The sequence below is a fragment of the Anabrus simplex genome, chromosome 3, assembly GCF_040414725.1.
Source record: "Anabrus simplex isolate iqAnaSimp1 chromosome 3, ASM4041472v1, whole genome shotgun sequence".
Classification (NCBI taxonomy): Eukaryota; Metazoa; Arthropoda; class Insecta; order Orthoptera; family Tettigoniidae; genus Anabrus; species Anabrus simplex.
In genome coordinates this window covers 76,608,950-76,630,888 of record NC_090267.1, presented here as the reverse complement: position 1 = coordinate 76,630,888, position 21,939 = coordinate 76,608,950, and the positions used below count along the sequence as shown (strand labels likewise).

The 21,939-nt window shown below is 42.5% G+C and overlaps 1 protein-coding gene across 1 annotated transcript in view; it reads left to right on the top strand.

Annotated features, from left to right (window-relative positions):
• The window catches only part of Trap1 (TNF receptor associated protein 1), a 550,461-nt gene that overhangs the window by 348,164 nt on the left and 180,358 nt on the right, over positions 1-21,939 (top strand). The window contains exons 4-5 of the mRNA XM_067144122.2: positions 694-855; positions 6,465-6,536. Of these exons, the coding sequence (XP_067000223.1) occupies positions 694-855; positions 6,465-6,536 (234 nt within the window). The remainder of the gene's footprint in view (positions 1-693; positions 856-6,464; positions 6,537-21,939) is intronic.

Sequence of the window (21,939 nt, the reverse complement as noted above, 5' to 3'; positions counted from 1 at the left end):
GTTAGAGTGCTTTCGGTCACGTCGACTATCCAGCAGCTGTAGACAACAGTTAATATTAACAGAAGCTTTGTGTGTTACGGTCTCTTTAGAGAGCGAACCGTCACCTCTTAGCATACTGGACAATTCCTGAGTAGTTTCCCGATGTTGATGCACGAGCTTTGCCGTAGATTGCTAGATTTCTCCTTAGCTCATCAGCTCATCGGTGGCGTGCGTATATTCCTAGGGACACTGCCCACTTCCCTCGCTCAATCAGGGAAGATGACAATATTTTATTCTTATTGTGTGAAATGTATGATATTGAAGACATTCCTTTCAGAGTGCTTGCCTGCTTGTTTGTTGAACACTGCCGTCGTATATGGGTCAGCTCTATTGTGGACTACTTTCGTTGTCTGTTCGGAACTCAATTTAAGTCCTGAATCACGGTGTGATACCCACTTCCACAAAACTTCAGAATAGTGGAGCTGCAGAGTTTTTATTATCCATCACGAGTATTCGTGACCCTTAACAAAAACAATCTAAATTTACATCAACAGCACATGTAGAAAATTAACATAGGTATTCTTAAGTTTTCAGTAATACCATCGGCAGCTTCTTTGCGACATGGTGGCAACGAGCTCGGAAACTACGTAGTCTACGTGATTTTGTCTGTGAAGGAAGTGCTTCTTCAAGTAGTTGTATTTTGTCTCATTGCAGGTGTTCGTGCGTGAGCTCATCTCGAACGCGAGCGACGCTCTGGAGAAGCTCCGCTACTTGACACTAGCTCAGGGAGAAGAGCCGCTCGTTGAAGGCGCCGCCTCGCGCCCTCTTGAGATCCACATCGCCACTGACAAGATGGCCCGCACACTCACCATACAGGTAAGCCCAAACTCAGTTGTACTTCTATACTAAAGGAACCGGTTCGTAACGTTAGGGCCTGCAAAGCACGCGGGCCCGCAGACTTCCCCAGAAAAAGTTAATAAATGAATAAAAATTACTTCAACTGTGCACGGGAAAGGTGCCATCGTGATGCGTTTGTTGAATGGGCCAAAAAAAAAAAATACTGATTTTACAGTAGGTATTTAGAGTACCTAATTGACGGATGGTTGCATCTGCCTGCAAATTGTTGTTAGTAATAATAATATTAATAATAATTTAGTCTGGCTATTGCTAATGATTCAGCCCTTGTAAAGGCAAATTCTCTGACGATGGTGGGTAGCATCTGCCATGTATAGGACACTGCGTATTATTGTGGTGGAGGACAGTGTTGTATGTGATGTACGGATTGTAGGAATGTTGGGGACAGCACAAATATCCAGTCCCTGAGCCAAGGAAATTGACCATATAAGATTAAATTGTCCGACCCGATCGGGAATCGAACACGGCCCTTTGAACCAAAAACCACTATGCTGAATATTCAGTCTAGGAGCCGGACAAATTATTGTTATCGTGTTGAGTCTAAGACAGCTGTCTCTCGTAATATTAGCGGCACCCTCTCTCACAAATATCTGCGCCAAACAGTGACATTGGTACCAAAATATAAACATTTACACTTAATTATTCCTGTTGCTGTTTCTTCCGCAAAAGGTTCATTTTCGAAACGGAAACTTATACTACCTATGAAATATTATGACTCAAGACAGACTGTGAACTCGGCCTCTTCAGCATCGAATGTTTCATCTATGGGTATCAGTGCCTTTGAATCCCAGAGAGTACACTGCATGGTCCAGTTTCTTTAGAATCAAAGATGAGTACAGTAAAGTTATAAAAATGTAAAGACAAAAAATAGAAACGTTACTTTGTATTTCAATCCAGTTACAAAATATTTCAAAATAAAGTCTAATAGTAAACTAATTTGTAACTGTCCATAGGGGCCCGAGACTGTTACGAGAGCAGCGTGATTCAGACACAGAACTATAATGTTTTTCTAAAACTATTGTACATATTAGTATAGGCGGCTTAACAAGCTAGTCCACACAACCCGTCTTGCTTCACTCACCGTCGGTACCATGTCTGGGCGGTATAGCGAACTGTCAAAGGCTCTCGAAAGGAGACAGATCGATGCCTGTGCGGCGCAGGATACACGTTAGAGTGGACAGACGTCCTACGACATCGGATGCAGATACAAGGTGATATACAGTGGCGCCCGTGGAACAACCAGTGGCATTGGTATTGTTGTGTCAGCAAAGTTTGACTGCTGAATCTCTGATGTACAGCGGTATGATGACCGTCCGATGAAGATTATCTCCATCGCAGATGGAAGGAAAGTACGTTTTTTCAGTGCATACACCCCACAAACATGTTGGCCCGGAGTAACAGAGGATGCCTTCTTGAGATGCTTGAAGAGAAGACGGCCTAAGTACCCCTAGAAGACTACCTCAATATCGCCGGTGATCTAAACGAACATGCCGGTGACAGAAAGGAAAATCATGCACCCCACAGTGGTTATGGTTTTGGGGGAAAGAGCGATGCTTGCCAACGAAGCCCCGATTATGCAGAAGCCCATGACCTGGTCATCACTAACACCTGGTTCAAAAAGCGTGATTCAGATTTAATTAATATTACAGCGGCACAAGGGCAACGCAGATCGATTACATCCTAGTCAGGCGCCGAGACCGTCGCGGTGCAACATTGACCAGTCATCTGCAAGTTGCTTATCAAATCGCCGAATCCCGAACACGCCTTTCGTACAGGACCAGCGAGAATCAAATGGTGACATTTCAAGGAAAAAGAGGCCGATGTCGTCACACGAATAGCATTACCACCGATTACTACAGTCGAAGCGAGTTGGATCAAACTGAAGAAGCCTGCTCATGACACCGCATGTAGTGTTCTTGGATCAACAAAACCACGACGGCGAAAAATTGACAAACATACATGGGTCTGAAGTGATGAGGTCAGAAATGCAGTACGAAAGAAGAAGCGGCTTTACCATGAGTTTCTTGCCGACAAGACACCGTCTCGTTGGAATGTTGCAAGTTAGCCCGTAGTGATGCAAAGAAGATCATAGCTACAACAAAAACAGTATTACTCGCGAAAGTTTTGTGATACCTGCACTCCCTAGTACTGAATCGGTAGACCTCGGCAATCTTCGAGATTCGTATTGGCAACCTTTGAACACAACTATGAATCGCCGTGTGGCATCTGGCGTGCGCTTTACGTACTAGTACTGTCGTTATTTACACAGCAAAGCCAAAATATAGAATTCATACTAGGAACAAGATTCGCATCGAGAAATGTTATATGTGTGTGACACACTTGTTGGCTTAAGATAATAAAGGTTTAGAAAATCCCTATCGATCGATAATACTATCGATTCTATTCAGACTTCATCTCCATTCGGTTGGCAGTATTACGGAACCGGGCTAGCTCCCTCCTTACTCCTCACTGCCGTTCAAAGAAGTAACACTAAAAGTTGGCGCGAGTAATACATTTTGCAAATCTGTATGCAAAAGTAGACACGCGTCCGGGCGAGCGGGAATTATACTGACTCACCAAAGTGAGGTGTCGCAAAACACAAGACATCCAGCGCTTCTATGGCATCAACGATGAAACTGGAAACTTATTGCTTGATTGGAAGAAGGCAAGAGAGCGCTGGCGTAGCTACTTCGAGAGGGTCTCAACTGAGGAATTTCCCCATCCATCAATCACAGTTACTGCTGCTGTTTAAGGACCTGTCACAGACATTGATATCGGAGAAGTCAAGACTGCTTTAAAAGAAATAAAGCCGGGGAAAGCTACTGGCCCAGACCATCTTCCAGCCGAACTCTGTTGCTCTCAACAGTGGGATGCGGCAGAGTGGTTAGCACGACTCTTCAAGCAGTTCATTAAAGAGGGTCGAACACCGAGCGATTGGCAATGGAGAATCACCGTACCCATCTTCAAAAAGAAAGGGGGTCCAGCTGAATATGCTAATTACCGTCCGATCCGACTTTTGTGTCACGCAATGAAGGTTTTCGAACGGGTTCTTGATAAAAGGGTATGTGAGATCGTTGAGCTGTCCAGAAACCAAGCTGGATTTTTGAAGAATTGTGGCAAACTGATGTAATCTGTGCTGCACAGCTCTTGGTTGACAAGCTTCGTGAGAACAACAAGCCGATCCATCCAGCTTTCGTGGACCTTGAGAAGGCCTTTGATCGCGAACCGCATGCCCACATATGGCTAGCATTGCGAGAGCATGGCATACCAGAATACCCAGCTGGGTTCAGGTGCTTTATCGGTGTCATCGCTCTAGTTCATTCTAGTGATGAACACTGTAACGTCAGACCTTCACCGTTGTCTGCCATGGACGGTTCTCTACGAAGACGATGTCATGTTGGCCTCTGAGACCCAGTTTGATCTGCAATGGCAAACCCAAGAATTGAGCGATCTGCTGGCGCAATACGGCCTGCGCCTAAATAAAAAACCAAACTTATATGACGCCAGGTCCACAAGCAATCGGAACCCTTCAGGTAGATGGTGAGGATCTGCCACGAGTGACAAGATTCAAGTATCTTGGCTCCACGATCACTGATGATGGCCGACTTGTCGAAGAGATCATCGCAAGGATATCTGCAGCTTGGATGAAATGGTGAACAGCAACCGGCCGGAGATTAAAATACAGTCTCAAATAAAAACTCATTAAAAAATTTATCCTTCTGTTATACGACCTGTTGCACTGTATGGTTGCGAATGTTGGAGACTAAGATGCTGAGATGGACAGCTGGGGTAACTAAACTGGTTCGCATCTCTAATGAATCCATCAGGGAGAGATTTGGCGTTGCACCGATTCAAGAAAAAATGCGCGGGATTCGTCTACGATAGTTTGGAGATTTACTAAGGGCAGACGCCGACACTATCGCGAAGACGGGTTACATGTTAGAAGTCGCCGGTAGAAGACCAAAAGAACGACCAAAACAGCGATGGGCCGATACCTTTCGCAAAAATCTGAAAAGTATGCCTCCACCCTGACTTGGACCAGGACAGAACTAAATGGAGACAATGAATCCATGTAGCGGATCTCGCCAGCAGGGGAAACAAACGCTGAAGAAAAAGACGAAATATAGAGAGAGTTGGCTATTGGTAAACCGTTCTTCCAATCGTCACGATTCTTTATATGACGTGAGGGCTGTAGTTAACATTGTTTCCACCCCGGGCGATTAACATAATGCCGCTTGACCCCTCCGAACAAAATTACCGCTGTATGTGGAAATAGTCGAAAGGAAGACAGTGAGTTGAATATTCAGATTAAAAACATCAAAGAGGAAATAATATGCAGAAATAAGTAACCCTTCAAAAGTCAGGAAAACTGTTGCTGGTTTCACTAACCTATATGAGTCATTGCTGAAGAGTCTTTTTTTCTTCCCTACTTTCCGTTGGGCAGCGGCATCGTTCACATCATTGTAGACTATTAATTAAGAGTTCAGTTTCAATCCACAGAAGTTAAGTGCCCTCCTATAAGCTTTCCTTAGAAATACAAGAATGAATATGTTTTCATTCGTCGCAGTGATGAAAATGAACTGTTCGATACAGGGGTGTACAGATACAAGCGCAGACTTATGTTCACGAATGGATAAACATATTTCAGACTCTTTTGTCGATTCAAAATGCGTAAAACACGTTCATTTTCGAAACTGAAACTTATACTACCTATGAAATATTATGAATGAATACAGACTGTGAACTCACCTTCCTCATCATCGAATATTTCATCTATGGCTATCATTGAAATCTTCGGTGCTTTTGAATTCAAGAAAGTACACTGCATGGTTCAGAAGTATGATCTGCGCGGTAACAATAAGGAAGCAGCAAGAGTAAATTCTGCGATGCACGTAACACGAGAATATAGGCCTAGTCTCGTCTGGTCTGGTCTGGCCTGGTCTGATAATAAGTACGTACGTATTTGAAGTTAACACGTTGTTTAGTTATTTGACCATTCTTTGAAAAAAAAAGAACAACCAAAACACCTCAACTCTAATAAATTACAGCTTGTGCCATGAGCGTGAATATCAAATGTATACATTTCTTACTTATAACATAAGAAGACATCTCGATTTAAAAAGAATTGCCTCCCCCGCAAAAGCCACCACCCCGGGCCATTGCCTGTCTGTAAATTCGCCCTGTATAAGGTATGATTGCAAATGAATAACTAAGATTGCTGCCAACTGAAAATTAATTAACAGTAGGCTTGTAAATGTATCCCTGAGAGTATTTCTGCAAGCCTTATTATCACAGAGTGAATACCTTATATTTATGAATACGCTATTTCTTTCATCAGAGGTCCTCGTATGTTGTCGATGTCCGAAGCTCATCACCTTTTGCCTAGTTGTACTTCCTCTTAAAACAATAATCATTACTACTACTACTACTACTACTACTACTACTACTACTACTACTACTACTACTACTACTACTCACCACCTTGGAGCTCATCTCCAACAGAAAATCATGTATTCATTATAACATTTCGTCTCAAGAATTTGACCTCATGTTGTATTTTGTCTCCACAGGACACGGGTATCGGCATGACACGGGAGGAACTCATCGCCAACCTCGGCACCATCGCCCGCTCTGGCTCGAAGGTAAGTTTCAAGTTCTGTTCATTTGAACGTAAACTGGATATATATTATACACTCATTTGTCACATTGAAAAGTCTGAATAATCACTGTCCACATTTATGGTTGCGGTATAGTTATTGTAGAAACCTTTTAATGACGATATTAAAGGCAATAAAATCCCAGATTCTTGGAGTACCTGTTACACCTTGTCCCACAGTCAAAGGCCTTGTTGAAATTGAGGAAACAAAAATAAAGGCAGGGACACAAAACTCGCGATATTTTTTCAGTTATGTGCCTCAAGTTCAGGATTGACTCTCATGTTTCTTTACCTGCGACAAAACCTGCTTGTTCCGCCGATATCTGAAGCTACAGGCATGGGTCTAGGCGTTGGCTTATAATGTAGAGCTGGACTTTGCTAGCATGGGATATTAATGCAATTGTACGATAATTGGAACAGTCCTTTACGGAATTTTTTTTTATGGAAGGGGATTAGTACAGATTTTGCCAGTCTTTAGACTATTTAGCCGGCCCCACAGTGTAGGGGTAGCGTGCCTGCCTCTTACCCGGAGGCCCCGGGTTCGATTCCCGGCCAGGTGAGGGATTGTTACCTGCATCTGAGGGCTGGTTCGAGGTCCATTCAGTCTACATGATTACAATTGAGGAGCTGTCTGACGGTGTGATGGCGGCCCCGGTCTAGAAAGCCAACAATAACGGCCGAGAGAATCCGTCGTGTTGACCACACGACACCTCGTAGTCTGCAGGCCTTCGGGCTGAGCAGCGGTCGCTCGGTAGGCCATGGCCCTTCGGGGCTGTTGCACCATGGGGTTTGGTTTGGTTTGGTTTGGCCATTTACCAGTTTTCCACACTAAACTGCATTTTGGATGTAAACGTATGCCCTCCTTTCCAATAACTTTTAGTATTTCTCCCGACATACTATCGATACCCGTGCCTTTGTTGTCCTTCAAATGATTGATGGCATTCTCGATTTCACTGAATAGAATATCAGGTTCTTCGTCGGATCTCGTAGAAAGTCCCTGTTCCACGTTTTTCCCCTCTTTTCCATAGAGAGTTTCACAGCATTATTTCCACCGCTCTATTGCTTTGTTCTTATCAGCAGTAAGGTTACGATGTTCATCTTCTATCACTCGTGTACGTGATTTGAACTCACGGGTAATATTGCTTTTTTAAATAGGTCACGTGTTTGAATCAGTTTTTGATGTGGGTTTATTTCATTACAAATACTGATAAGATACCGTGTGTTGTCAGTTCTGAAATTGCGCTATATTTCGCCATAAAGTACACAGTATGCATTTGCGTCTTGCTTGGTTGTATTACCACACTTCTTCCGTATACTTCTCCCTTTTATCAACAGTGGAGTGGTGTACGATATCCAGGGATGCTTCGTTTGAGGGGCTTAATAATTGGTTGTCCCCTGCTTGGGAGGCTGCTGCTCCCTCCTGTACTTGCTGGAGTTTTGGTCTTATTCTTTTCCAAACTCTTGGAGAATATTTTTGTGAGAATTGCGAACCTGTCTTATTCTCTCCTACTTGATCAGAGTTTGATCCGCATTTGAATGGATAGCTTAATATAGTCACTGCTACAATCTACCCCAGAATAGGTCTTGCAGTCCAGGACCGAAGTCTACCACCGTTGTCTCACTAAAATGAAATCAATCTGATTTCCAAACCTGTCGCCAGGTGAAATCCATGTGCATCGACGCCTTGGGTGATGTTGGGTATTGCATATTGACAGGTTTTTCCTACCGCAGCATTCCAGTAAACGTTCACCACTCTCGTTTCTCACAGCCAAACCGTGCCTTCCAACCATATGTCCCAAGTGACTGCCTTCAGCAGTCTCACCTATCTTCGCAATAAAATCGCATTGACTGAATAATATTTCCTTTTTGGTATCTTGCGGATTATGTGTTCTAGCAGTTTGTTTGTTTGTTTGTTTGTTTGTTTGTTTGTTTGTTTGTTGTTTAAAGGGGCCTAACAGCTAGGTCATCGGCCTGTTCTAGCAGTTCGTAGAATTCATCAGTTTCTTCATCCGATGAAACTGCATTAGGAGCGTAAACCTGAATGATGTTGATCTTACACGGAGAAGCATTCGTCTTAATGAAGATGATTCTGTGAGAAATTGAGTAAGAGAAGGTTGTATATTATCACCTCAACTCTACAACATCTGTGCAGAGTATGTCATCCAAAAAGCTCTCGCAGGCTGGACTGGTGGAATCTCGATGAAGGCAGAAAAATCTGCAACCTACGCTTTGCAGGTGACACTTCCCTCATCGCTGGAAATGAAGAGGAACTCACTGGCCGTATTTACAGGAGTCTTTATTATGGTCTAGAGATAAACGTGAAAAAGAAACTAATCGTAGTCGACCGGCAAGATCAAATCCAACTTACAGGATGCCTAAAGAACCTGGAGCTTATATGGGAATTCGTAGACTATATCTGGGATCAGTCATCAGTGACATGGGGACCTGTGAAGAAGAGATTTAAAAAAGACGTATTGTCCTAGGTCGAGCTGCAATAGTTACACACTTAAGATTTGGCAGAACCGGCAATAACAAAAGCTACGAAGATGCACTTGCTTGAATCACTAGTGTTCTTCGTCTTTTTGTACGGCTGTGAAACAATATCAGCAGCTATGAAAATGCGTTTGCTTGAATCAGTAGTGAGGTTGTGAGACCTGGAAAATATCAGAAGCTACGAAGAGCTTGAATCACTAGTGTTTTTTTTTTTGTACGGCTGCGAGATTTGGGCCATAATAATAATAATAATCGTATGGCCTCAGCTACCTTGTGCAGACATTTCAATTTGACGCCATCTGGCTGCCTGCTCGTCAATTTCGACGTTCCGTTTTACTCTAGGCCCCCATTAGATGGCAGATCGAGTAAACCGAAAGCCATGAAAGCTAATGACAGATCGAATCGATGCCCTTGAGAGATGGTGTTAGCGGAGAATGGTACGCATACTCTGGACGGAAAGAAAACAAACGCATCCATTATAGACGAACTGAGCATCAAAAAACGCCTATCTCCCCGTGTGAGCGAGTGTTACCTCCAGCCCAAGCACATTTTCAGCAGTCGTGACCATCTATGCAATATCTCTGGGGTCGGTAATGTCGTGTGTACGGCATGACCATATTGTTGAAAGAATATGTTTCGACGAATGTCTAGTGGCACATCTTCCAACAAATGATGCAAGTATTCCTTATGAAACACAGCATACCTTGCAGCAGTGAATCTCCTCTCGATTATATGGGGGCCAATAACCTGGTCAGTAACTATGCGCATCTCAACGTTACAGTGAGACAACCATGGAGACTGCAGTTCTTTTCGGCAGTGGGGGTTTTGCTTGGCCTAGTGGTGTTCGTTATGACAGCCGATATTGCCATAACATCCAAACATATTTCCATCCGTCCATATTTGTTATCTTAAAATCGATCTTTGCCAACATCGTGTATGCCAACCTAAAATTAAAGACAATAAGTTATAGTATTGTTTTACTTAATGAAATATGTTAATGTTGTTCAGATACCATCGTTGTTATACTATGTGGAATTACTTGATTAGTTAACCATTCGTAAAATGCCGGATCATCGGGACGTAGCCTTTATGTAATATATCGTTTATATGGGTCCAAACGAAGGTCTAGTTTGAGTATTCCGTTTACTCTTACGCGGTGTAATTAATTACAGTTCATGAGCTACAGCCCTGAGGATTTGCGACAACAGTTTCTCTTACGGCAGTGAGAACCGATGTGTTCCTATGTCGCACTCGTATTAGTTAAGTTGTCGCAGTCGTTGTTCCAATTGATCGAAAAAAATAAATGCTTGCAAATTGATAGTACTCCTCTCCCGTTACATTGGTACGCTTCAAATACCAACAACATAATCTACTATTCGTTGTTTTCATAGCGAGGCGCTCCAGGGTAATTCAAGTGAAGAACCATCAGCGAGGCAGCTCTCTTCTCGTAGTTGTGAAGCTTAAATCTGTGTCCGCCTGTTTTGGCTACGCAGTAATACCCAATCCCGAGGGCATAAGAATCCTAGCAGCGTGCTTTCTCATCGATAACTCCATGGCTTCTTTTCTGGAGGAAAAATGTATGCATTCAATGATGACGAGATCGTCCATTCGTAAGATTAAGTCGGCGTCGTCCCTCTCACAAACACCCATGCCATATTATTTGCTACGATGTAAGTGTACGAATGCCTTACACAATCAGCTCATATGCTGCTCGCGCTGGTGTTAAATCGGCACGATTGGATGTATTACTGAGGATCATTATTCAGTGACTGAATTAAACCCGATCTCAGACTTCTCCTTGCCTGTCCCTTACACTCGAAGAAGTGAGTGGGAATAGTTGTTCTCATATCCGAGACACTGCCACCCTTCCACGTCGTTCGGATCGATCCTCCTCTATTTCAAGTACTTGGGATTACGTGAGACGAACTGAGCATCAAAAAACGCTTATCTTCCCGTGTGAGCGAGTGTTACCTCCAGTCCAAGCACATTTTCAGCGGTCCTGACCATCTATGCAATATCTCCGGGGTCGGTAATGTCGTGTGTACGGCATGACCATATTGTTGAAAGAATATGTTCCGACGAATGTCTAGTGGCACATCTTCCAACAAATGATGCAGGTATTCCTTATGAAACACAGCATACCTTGCAGCAGTGAATTTCCTATCGATTATATGGGGGCCAGTAATCTGACCATTAACTATGAATTTTCCTTTTCTTTCCCCAGATTGTTGCGAGCCCGAAGTGTCCTTCGTAATCGGTCAGTCGAAACACAACTAGGGGGTTACGGGGATGAAATTCCACTTTACCATTATTTTCTCCTTGGACTGCAAGGGACTGTCAGCTTCCTCTGAAGATCAATGGTAGTGTGTCGGCCTCTAGATCCCAAGATCGCAGGTTCAAACTCGGCAGAAGTAGTCGTATTTTTGAAGGGCGGAAACAATTCCTTTCGACCCTTTATGTTGTGTGGTCTCGACCATGTGAATCAGTGAGAAAGTGTCGGCTTCCAGATTCCAAGATCGTGGGTTCAAACCTGGCAGAGGTAGTCGGATTTGTGAAGGGCGTACGCTGTCTGTATGTAGAAGATCTCTGCTAACACATTTAGTGTTCACCTGACAGATTAATTTAAACTCGGTCATAGATCGCCCAATAGAGGTCCAGTTTGCTCTGTCATCATACAGAATAAAACGGAGCATCTAAATTGACGCGCAGGCAACCTAAATGGAGTAAAATGAAAATGCCTGCACAGGTAGCTGAGGCGATGCGATATTATTATTATTATTATTATTATTATTATTATTATTATTATTATTATTATTATTATTATTATTATTATTATTTCTCCTTCGTTTAGGCCGTCTGTTGACCACGTTTGACAATCTTTGCTGTATTTTTAGCCTTCTCTGCCAGCATCTTTTCATTCTTTCTCCTATTTCCTACTATATGGAATCTCCCTTTTCTCACTAGTATTTACGCATTCTCCTGGAAACCACGAAACGTATTGACGAGTTGTCTAAATCGATTTCCGTCCATGATGTAATCTTCCCGAACCCCCATCTTCGTCAAGTCCAACCTCACTTCTGGAAACCATTTCAGCTCTGTCTTCCTCTTCCTGAAGGATTCAAAGATTCTCTTCGTTAGTCTGTTACTGTAACAGTAAACTTCTCTTCCGCATCAGTTCAACCACTCCTTCTATTTTCGATACAATTCTTTGTTAGATTTGAATCTCTTTATTCCTAGAATTTTTCTTAGCATTTTTCTTTTCTCCGGATGTCTTCAAGCCACCCTTTTCCAATTATATCCAATGTTTCTGCGGCGTACACACTCAGGTTTAACAAGTGTCTACTGTCTAGATGCCCAAATGTATCCCAATAAGATAGAACCTTTTTGTTGTAAAGTGTTTCTCGTCACGAAAGGCCATTTCTATTTTTCTCGCCCGCTCCCTAAGGACATTATTTTCCGACTTATTCTCTTGTAATGTTGCTCCCAAATATTTAAAAGCTCTTAACTCTCCTTATTTTTTTCTTCTCCTAACTTCCCTTCAACGTTGGTCATGAACGCAGTCTTCTTCTTCTTTTCTTCTCCTTCCAAAATTTTACGCTTTAATCGTATAATCGTTTGTAATGGAAGCTAAAATATTACGTAGGTAGTATGAAATATTTGTCATATGTATGTAAACGTGCATGCTATTAATATAATATTTTATTAGCTCAAACGACGAAATCGCTGAACCCCTGTTCATTATCACTCCTGTTGTCATGCTGTGATCGACCTGTGTAACGACGCAGGCGTGCAGCGATGTTCTGATGCCTGAAGTGATCATCCTGCTAAGTTTCATTGCGATCTATGAGGCTGTTCCCTTGTCAGTTCAGTTGTTAGAAATAGAGGTTATCAGACAGTTATATTGTCTCTTTCGTGAGCAACAACTATTCGATGTTTAGAACTGGAAATGCTTGGAAGTACCCTGTAGAACATCCCGTTGGACAAGATCCAGGTGAAACTTCTTGATGATACTTCGAGTGCTCTCTGTCGGCCAGTACCGGCAACTCACCAAATTTTTTGTCTTAATGGCTTTAGAGTTTAGAGGATTTTAAAACGATATCTCGTAGATTGTTACTGGCATGTACCCGCGACTTCGCCCGCGTTTATTAATTCAGCCGTTAGATATTTTTAAATTATTTATTTAAAATAAGAATAAAAACATTTAACATACACAGTTTTTACATGCATTGCATAAAATATATCATTAAAAAATAATATTGTTCCTATCAATGCTTAAGATACCGGGTTGGTTGATGGTACATATAATATTAAAACAATGTGAAAGACCATATTATATGAAAAACAAACTTCTTTTTCCTTATAAGCTTCCGGATAAGCTATATCAAGTGTCCTTCCAGTTGGAGTTAAGATTCATAGTGTGTTTCCCTTTCCAACTTTTGAACAACCCACTTGACCATGGGAAAAGCACCGTTTCCGAAGATTAAGTCCTACAACTTTAAGCGACTACCCTTGTGACTTTTTGTTGTACATAGCGGAACTCAAACAGCCGGGGAACTGCGGACATCTAAATTGAAATGGTATATCAGAAGGGATGATTTGTATCTGAGGACTGAATACTGATACGCCCGCGGCATGTCCGGCCATGATGGGGGCTTCAGTAATATTCGGCGTCGGTTTCTTGACTGAGACTGAGAGTCTTGCCCCGTTGCAGAGGGCAGGAGGATTCATATTCCTGAGAAGGATAATCGGTGCCCCAATCATCCGCTCCAAGATGTTCGAGGGTACTCCAGGTGACTTCAAATTGTTCAAAAGCTCTGTCGTGTAGTTGACAGCCTCATCGGTATTACATGCCGTGTCGATAGACTTGTAAATTTGTAGAAACCAGGTAATTCTTGTAAAAATTGCTTGTTGATAACGTCGACAGTTTTATTTCTTGGAGTAAGAATTGTTCGTTGACTCAGCCATGCATGATCGGTAAAATGCTGTGCCCACGTATGTTAAAAATTTCAGATTCTGCTTGTCGTAGATTTGGCTGGGCATTGCGCACCCGCATAGCCAGCCAGCCAGCCAGCCAGCCAGCCAGCCAGCCAGCCAGCCAGCCAGACAGACACTTTCTTTTTTATTATTATTATAGCAGTATAGTTGTAATAATGCAGTGAATGGGGAGAACAGGTAAGTTGCGTCCCAAGTTGGGTCATTTGTTAATGGTTTTAAGGAAGAAATTTTGAGACATTTAAGTTGCGTCCCGCGGGGGTTGAACCATACATTTTTTTAAAAACAAGTTAACTTACCTGTTACCTTGTAGCCTGCGACTGACTGTGAACAACTTGGCACCGTAGCTTTAGCAGTGCTGGCGACACTGCAGTGTCGAAGGTCCCGTCGCGACGGTCCGATTGGTTTCTTCCCCCTGCTGACACCAATCACCTCGCTCATTGTCCGCTAGATTTGTGGCCCACTCGCCTTATTTAATTAATCTTCCGGGATTCGCAGGCTAATATGTTTTATGGACTCCAAGGTGGTAACGTCTTGCGTTCTCCAGTAAATGACTAGCGTCACCACGAGATTTGATTGTACTGCATTCAGCGAACTCTCTGCCAAGTCCGAGCTCACCATTTCATTGCATGATGAAGAAATTGAAGGGGGAAAAAGGCTGTATGACGAAATATATTGCTAGAACGGAAGAATAGTAGCCAATAGTAGGTGAAGATAAAGAAGGAAATCTGATTGCAAATTATAGACTTTGATAAAATTAAAAAAAGAAATGGCATGTGAAATTTTGAGATCATTTATTAAGTCTTGTAGCTCGAATCCCACCGTCGGCAGTCCTGTAGATGATTTTCCGTGGTTTTCCATCTTCACATCGAGCATAACCAGTCCTAGTTCTTTCCCATCCTTGTGTCGCCGAAAACTTCCGATGTGTTCGTGCGACGTTAAACAACTAGGGGAAAAAGATCCCATCTGCATGGGAAGATGTAGGCACTGACCATAATTTTGTTGTAAAATGCCAGATGAAATTGAGGAAGGGAAGGAAATTATTCAGGTCGGTAGCGATTTATCTGAAAGAAGAAATTAACGAATACAAGTACATGAGACGGAATACAAATATTATTATTACACAACCACAATTATGAGTCAAGAAAGTAATTAGAAGAAATTACGTTTTATTTTCTTGTGGCCATCCATACTCGCCTCAGCCTTATATATCATTGCATTATCTGTGGATGTGTAATCACTAGGGGTAGAAACAGGTCCGGATCTATGGATCTATGGGCCCAAACGCTTAGAAATTTTGTAGGGGTTTAATATCAACAGTTTTTTTTTTTTTTTTTTACAAGTTGTTCTACGTCGCATCGATACAGATAGGTTTTATGGCGACTGTCGGATAGGAGAGGGCTGGGAGTGGGAAGGAAGCGGCCGTGGCCTTAATCATGGTACAGCCCCGGCATTTGCCTGGTATGAAAATGGGAAACCACATAAAACCATCTTCAGGGCTGCCGATAGTGGCGTTCGAACCTACTATCAACCACTACTGATCTGCATTTAGTGCAGTCGCCCAGATGGCAGATTCCCTATCTGTTGTTTTTCCTAGCCTTTTCTTAAATGATTGCCAAGAAGGAAATTTATTGAACATCTCCCTTGGTAAGTTATTCCAATACCTAACTCCCCTTCCTAAAACGAATATTTGCCCCAATTTCTCCTGTTAAATTCCAACTTTATCTTCACATTGTGATCTTTCCTACTTTTAAAGACGCAACTCAAACGCATTTCTCTGCTAATGTCATCCCCCGCCATCTCTCCACTGACAGCTAGGAACTTAGTCGAGCAGCTCGTCTCCTTTCTCCCAAGTCTTCCCACCCTAAGCATTGCAACATTTTTATAATCACCCAGAACAAATCGAGCTGCTTTTCGTTGGATTTTTTGCATTTCTTGAATCAAGTAATCCTGGTGAGGGTTCCATACACTGGAACCATATTCTAGTTGGGGTCTTACCAAAAACGTATATGCCCTCTCCTTTACATCCTTACTACAACCCCCTATATCCCTCATAACCATGTGCGGAGATATGTATCGCTTATTTACAATCATCACTATCTCCCAAATGCAAGCTCACAGCCGCACGCCCCTAAACACACCGCCAACTCGTTCGGTAACAGTTGTTTGGTTAGCTTCGAGTTTTTCTCTTCGTTAATTTTCAGCGTCTCTTAAGCAACATTGGGCGTGGTCAAGAAGTGGATAGGTTGCCACGCGCTGTTGGTGGGGGAGGGGGTAAGGGAATGGAGGAGCGGAAAGCAACTGGCCACCCTACCGTACGTAAACTCCCGCCCAGGCACACCTCTGCGGAGGTTCAGACCTGCCTTCGGGCAGAATACACCCTTACCTTACCTCTTTTCGGACGACATGTTCAGAAAAAATCCTCTATTATGTCATTAATAAGTCCTTGACATTCTTCCAAAGGTGTGGAGTGAATTGTCAGATGAAGAATTAATATCGAAAGCAGATAGCAGAGAAGTTATGAAAAATATTTTGGCGCATCATTTCGAGGTGAACTACTTTTTTCTTCAAACAATTCTCAAAAGTGCGATATCAAATATTATCTTCTGTGTATGACTTCGCAAAATTATTGTTTGAGGAGTATAGTACAGTGGCTATGCCTACCTTTCCGGGAGTGTCTACTGCTTTGATTCGGTTTTTAACTATTCCAGTTACTACTAAAGCATTAGTAGAAATATTATTTTCGACTTTGAAAAGCATGAAATCTGTAGAGTTCCATTGGGGCAGCACCGACTTAAATGACTAGACATTTATTTCCACAAACCATGAACACATATCTGCTTTGGATAAAAAGCAACTGGTATGTAAATTTACTAGATGGAAATCAGGAGGACATACATTTTCGACGGAAATCACTGATTAGGCTGTATAAAGATACTCCTTTTGTCTGCAAAAGTTTTTAGTTAATATGTTGAATTTTATATTGTTATAGGTATTAGTTAATCCTGAGCTGATATTAAAGGATTAACATAAATGTTGAATAATAAGTAGAGAAGCCCAGTCATTTGATATTTCCATTATTTGACGACACAGAAAAACATTGTTCCAATATAGAGGGGCGGGGAAACGACGACAAATATTACAGATCCGGCCCTGGATAGAGGTAAACTATCCAATGTAATGCTTGTGGGGCACCGTGTGTGTGATAAATAGACGCTGTTTCCTTCTCTACTGTCTCCCTCTCCAGCTCCGTTTGAATTTTGGTGTTTTTTCCGCCGCCGTTCACTATCTCGTCCTTATCGCGTGCCGCCGTCCATCTTGCCTCTATTTTACGCGCCCATTTATCAAACTCCTCTCCTTGTGTTTTTTGTTACCGCTGCGCTTCCTGCGGGCTGCTCACAATTAGCCTCTTTGTCCGTCACTATGTCCATCTCGAGAAGACACACGAGCCTCCAAGTTGAAGGTACTTCACCCACATTCCTCAGTTCAATTGAAGAAATGTGGATTTCACTGTGTATCTTTTGCTCCTCTTTAAGCGTAAGGCTGTTGCAAATGAAACAGTGGGCAGTGAAGTCGTTTCTGGCTCGACAATTCTTTCCATGGGTGTAATTTTGAGGGGATCGGAATATTTCCTGAAACAATCATGTATTAATGACAAACAGGAAATAAAACATTTCTGTCCATTTTGGAATAGAGAAATGAGACATAACTTGCACCCCAAATATTTCTGAAATGGAAGGTGCTATTGATGTGCTGTTTTCGTAGAAATGCAGTGTAAATAGAAGCTCATAGTTGTAGCCCATGCCCAGATTTTAATTATTATTAGAATGTATGTTATGTTAGTAAGTTCCATTTTTCAAATGGAACAATGCCTATTGATATAAACAAAATAAAACAAGAGTAAATTAGAATGTCAATTGTGTTTTTATAAGATTCTAGTACAAGTAGTTTACGAGCTTTCGTAGTCTGAACATTGTAAATACCGACAGTTGTCTGCTCAGTTCAACTGTTTAGTTATGATGCTGTGATTTTGTTATGTTTTGTTTCCTTTACAGTACATTGATTACATTGCAACTTCCTTATCGGTTACGGTGCTTTGTAATAGTTCGAAAAGGAGGACGTGCTGGAAGATGGTTTTTACCAATGCTGAACGTTAATAGTGTGTGGAGAATGTAGGAAGAATGCTGTTTGTTCTTGTGCTCTGGACGCTGAACGATATCCCAATAGATGTCACCCATCTGGATAATTATTTGTGAACCTCTTCAATCATTACGTGGAACTAGAAGTGTAACACCCAGAAAATGTAACAGAAACAAACGAGTGACTGGAGAAGAAGGTGAAATTAATGTTCTAGCTGATGTTGCTGTAAATCCGCATGTTGGCATGAATCAGGCAAGTGTACTATGCGTTCTCCACCGTCATAAGTTCCATTCGTATCATGTGTCTCTCCATCAAGAGCTGCATGGAAACGATTTTTAGAATCGTGGTAACTGTTGTATATGTGGGCATTATGACAAGATGTACTAGATTTATCACCTATCTTGTTTAGTGATTGATGAAGAAACATTTACAAATCATGGCCAAGTAAACCTCCGAAACATGCACTCTTGGTCCGTAAATAATTCTCATTGGCTTCGTCAGATGCCACGTTAGCGCCCATGTAATTTAAATGTGTAGTGTGGAATAGTGATTTACTTCGAACAAAGCCTAAAACGGTTCACAGAGAATTTTTTTACCACGGGGCCCTTAAGATTTCACATGATTTTCCGAACGACAGAGTTCAGCACTAGAAATAAGTAATGTCTCCTCTCAGTAGCGTAAAAGTTTAAATCCCATAGAGCTCGTTACACGACGGGGTAAAGCCGCCACGTGAAAGTTCGCGCAGTGAATCTATACTAACGCTACGAGCAGTTATTGTATACACACTGCAAGAACGTGTAATATTTACTGCCGAACGCCTCGGGGTTTATATTAGGCTGGACCGGGCACATACGAGAGGAATATGCTCGTCTTTGTCAGGCGTCTGGTGCGTGTGTCTTTCATGTAGAACGAAACAAGTTCGAACCCTACTTCCTCCTTTAATAACTTTGGCAGTGTCGTAGGTGACGTAATTGTCGGCTTACCGCCGTCCTTTTAGCAACTTATAAAAGAAGAGGAACAACCCATGGTCTGGTTAGAGTTTATCTGGGCATGACACAGACGAAAGTAAGACGAAAGAAAACTAATATTTAGAAGATAAAACTGTCTTTCAGCCGCAAAACAAAGAGAGAGAAAAAATATAACAAGCAGGCACATGGCTCTATTACTTTGTCCACATGCCCTGAGTTCCCGAGTTCTTTAGATTCTCCGCGGCATGGGAACCACCAAGTTGCGGGAATAGTTCTCGTCCTGGGCTAGATCTTCCAAGACCCTGAGAACTTGATCCCTCTATTGGTTGCATTCCTCGGTGTTTTTTGTATAGGCGTCGAGCCTCCTTAATTCTAACATCGCCTATATGTTCAGGTCCGGTGACTTTGGAGACTAATCTAAAACCGTGATTTCGGGCCTCCTCCTTCACCACATCAGAACGACTTGGCTCGTGCGCCGGATGGTTATCATGACGGAAAATGAATCTTTGGGGCGTTCTGGTTCGAAAGGAAGCAACGCGTTCTTCAAAATATCAATATACTCGTATATGCGCGGTTAACCTGCCGTGGATTGCAGGCTTTCAGTACAGTCTGCCATGAAGACCATATCGTGCTAAATCGGTTAGCATATTTCCATCCACTTGTACCTCGTCCTGCCAATAAATGTCTTTCAGTAAATTTTGTAAACTATGAACACTAAGTGTGAAATATTACATCTGTTTCTAACCCCTGTAACTACTTCCAGCCAAGAACATCATCAGTTCTCACTGCAGTCCGATTGTCAACATTAATACCTATGATTGCCTGCAATTCTATAATCCCTCAGTGTGGACAAGATTTCTTCCCTTTGTCCTCTGTCATATACCTTTTCTAAATGTACGAAACGTAAACATAACTATTTCTTTTATAGCATGTTTCAATTACTTGACAACATGCTGAGGATATAGATTTGACATCCCCTGTGAAGCGTGAAACCGCAATGTTTTTTACCCAGTTTACTCTCTAGCACATTCTTTCCTAAAATGTCCGTGAACACGTTAACTGGTGTACTGACCAAAGAAAAACCTCGATTGATTTTTTACAGTATTTCCCGTTCCCTTACTTAAGTAGATTGGTGCAATTACTGTTTTCGTTCAACGAGAATGTACCTTATTCAAAGTCCCTGCTTATCCTATTACTGTTTGAAGCTATTCCATCCCTGCATTCCTACTATATTTAATTATCTCCGGTGGAATTTCAACTATCCCTGCTTTGAACATTATTTACCATCCTTTCCACCGGGCGAGTTGGCCGTGCGCGTTGAGGCGCGCGGCTGTGAGCTTGCATCCGGGAGATAGTAGGTTCGAATCCCACTATCGGCAGCCCTGAAGATGGTTTTCCGTGGTTTCCCATTTTCACATCAGGCAAATGCTGGGGCTGTACCTTAATTAAGGCCACGGCCGCTTCCTTCCAACTCCTAGGCCTTTCCTATCCCATCGTCGCCATAAGACATATCTGTGTCGGAGCGACGTAAAGCCCCTAGTAAAAAAAAAAAATTACCATCCTTTCCAGCCTGCCTGGTGGCCATGATATTTAAGGCGTCAAGTCTGACTGATTGGTACTGGTTTAACGTCGCACTAACACATCAAAAATTTTCGGCGACGCAAGGATGAAAAGGGCTAGGATTGGGAAGGTAGTGCGGCCGTGGCCGTAATGAAGGTACAGCCCCTGCATTTGCTTGGTATGCAAATGGGAAGATTAGTGTTAATCTAGAGCAATTTTGTTGTTTTCATTTATTTGTCTCAGTCTTATCCTTGGCTCTGACAATATGAAAGTGACCGAGGTATGAGCGATGATGGTAGCGTAGCATTCCTTATGCAGCCAGTCCCTGCTATGAACGGTGTGAACATGTTCATAGGGTCGGTTGGTGCATGAATATCAGCGGCTTTGGCAGACTGATATGTAAATTAATAGCAACTTCTGGCTCAGTGAGGAAAGCAACGGGAAACTATAACACTCCTTATTTCCGTAGTACGCCTCTTCAGTGATGCCTAGGCCATCTGTGACAGCTTATGGTGGAGCTGTTGAGGATCGATCCAACTTTTAGGGTGAGTACTGGATATACATACAGAGGATGGTTGCCTGGTTGTACTTCCTCTTAAAACAATAATCACTACCACCGTCTGCTTGCATCGCATAAGATCACCAACCAGTATAGAAATACACAACAATGAAGGCATCCCTCCACATCGGGTTGGCGTCAGACAGTGCATCCGACCGTAAAACTGGGCGAAATTCGCATCAACTGCTGACCCCAAAAATTGAAGAAAGAAAAAAGGCTAGAAAGTAGTAGTAGTAGTTATGGCAGGGGAAAATCTTTTAAAGACACCACTCTGTGTGGGAGTTGGATTTCCACCAACTAAAAACCCCTGCCCTCTTCACTCAGCCCATTCTGGAACTGCTTGTCGGCATGACATCAGAATGGAGTGATGTATATTATTAAGTTCTTCCTTTCACTTCTTTTTCCTTCATCCCCATAATGCTTGTCGCCATTGCCTTTACTGTGTTCCAGGCAAACGGGCTCTCTAACATAATCTTAACCAGATTCCCTGGCGTGAGTCGTCGGCCAAGTTGTTGGCAGGCTTTCCTTCGTTCTTCGTCCCATCGAACACAGTAGAAAAAAGCGTGTTCTACCGTATCCCTTTCAGAACAGTACCGACAACCATCTCCCTGCGTCTTTCCCATCTTCATGGCGTATACGCCGAATCTTCCATGCCCTGTCAGGATCTGCGACAGATA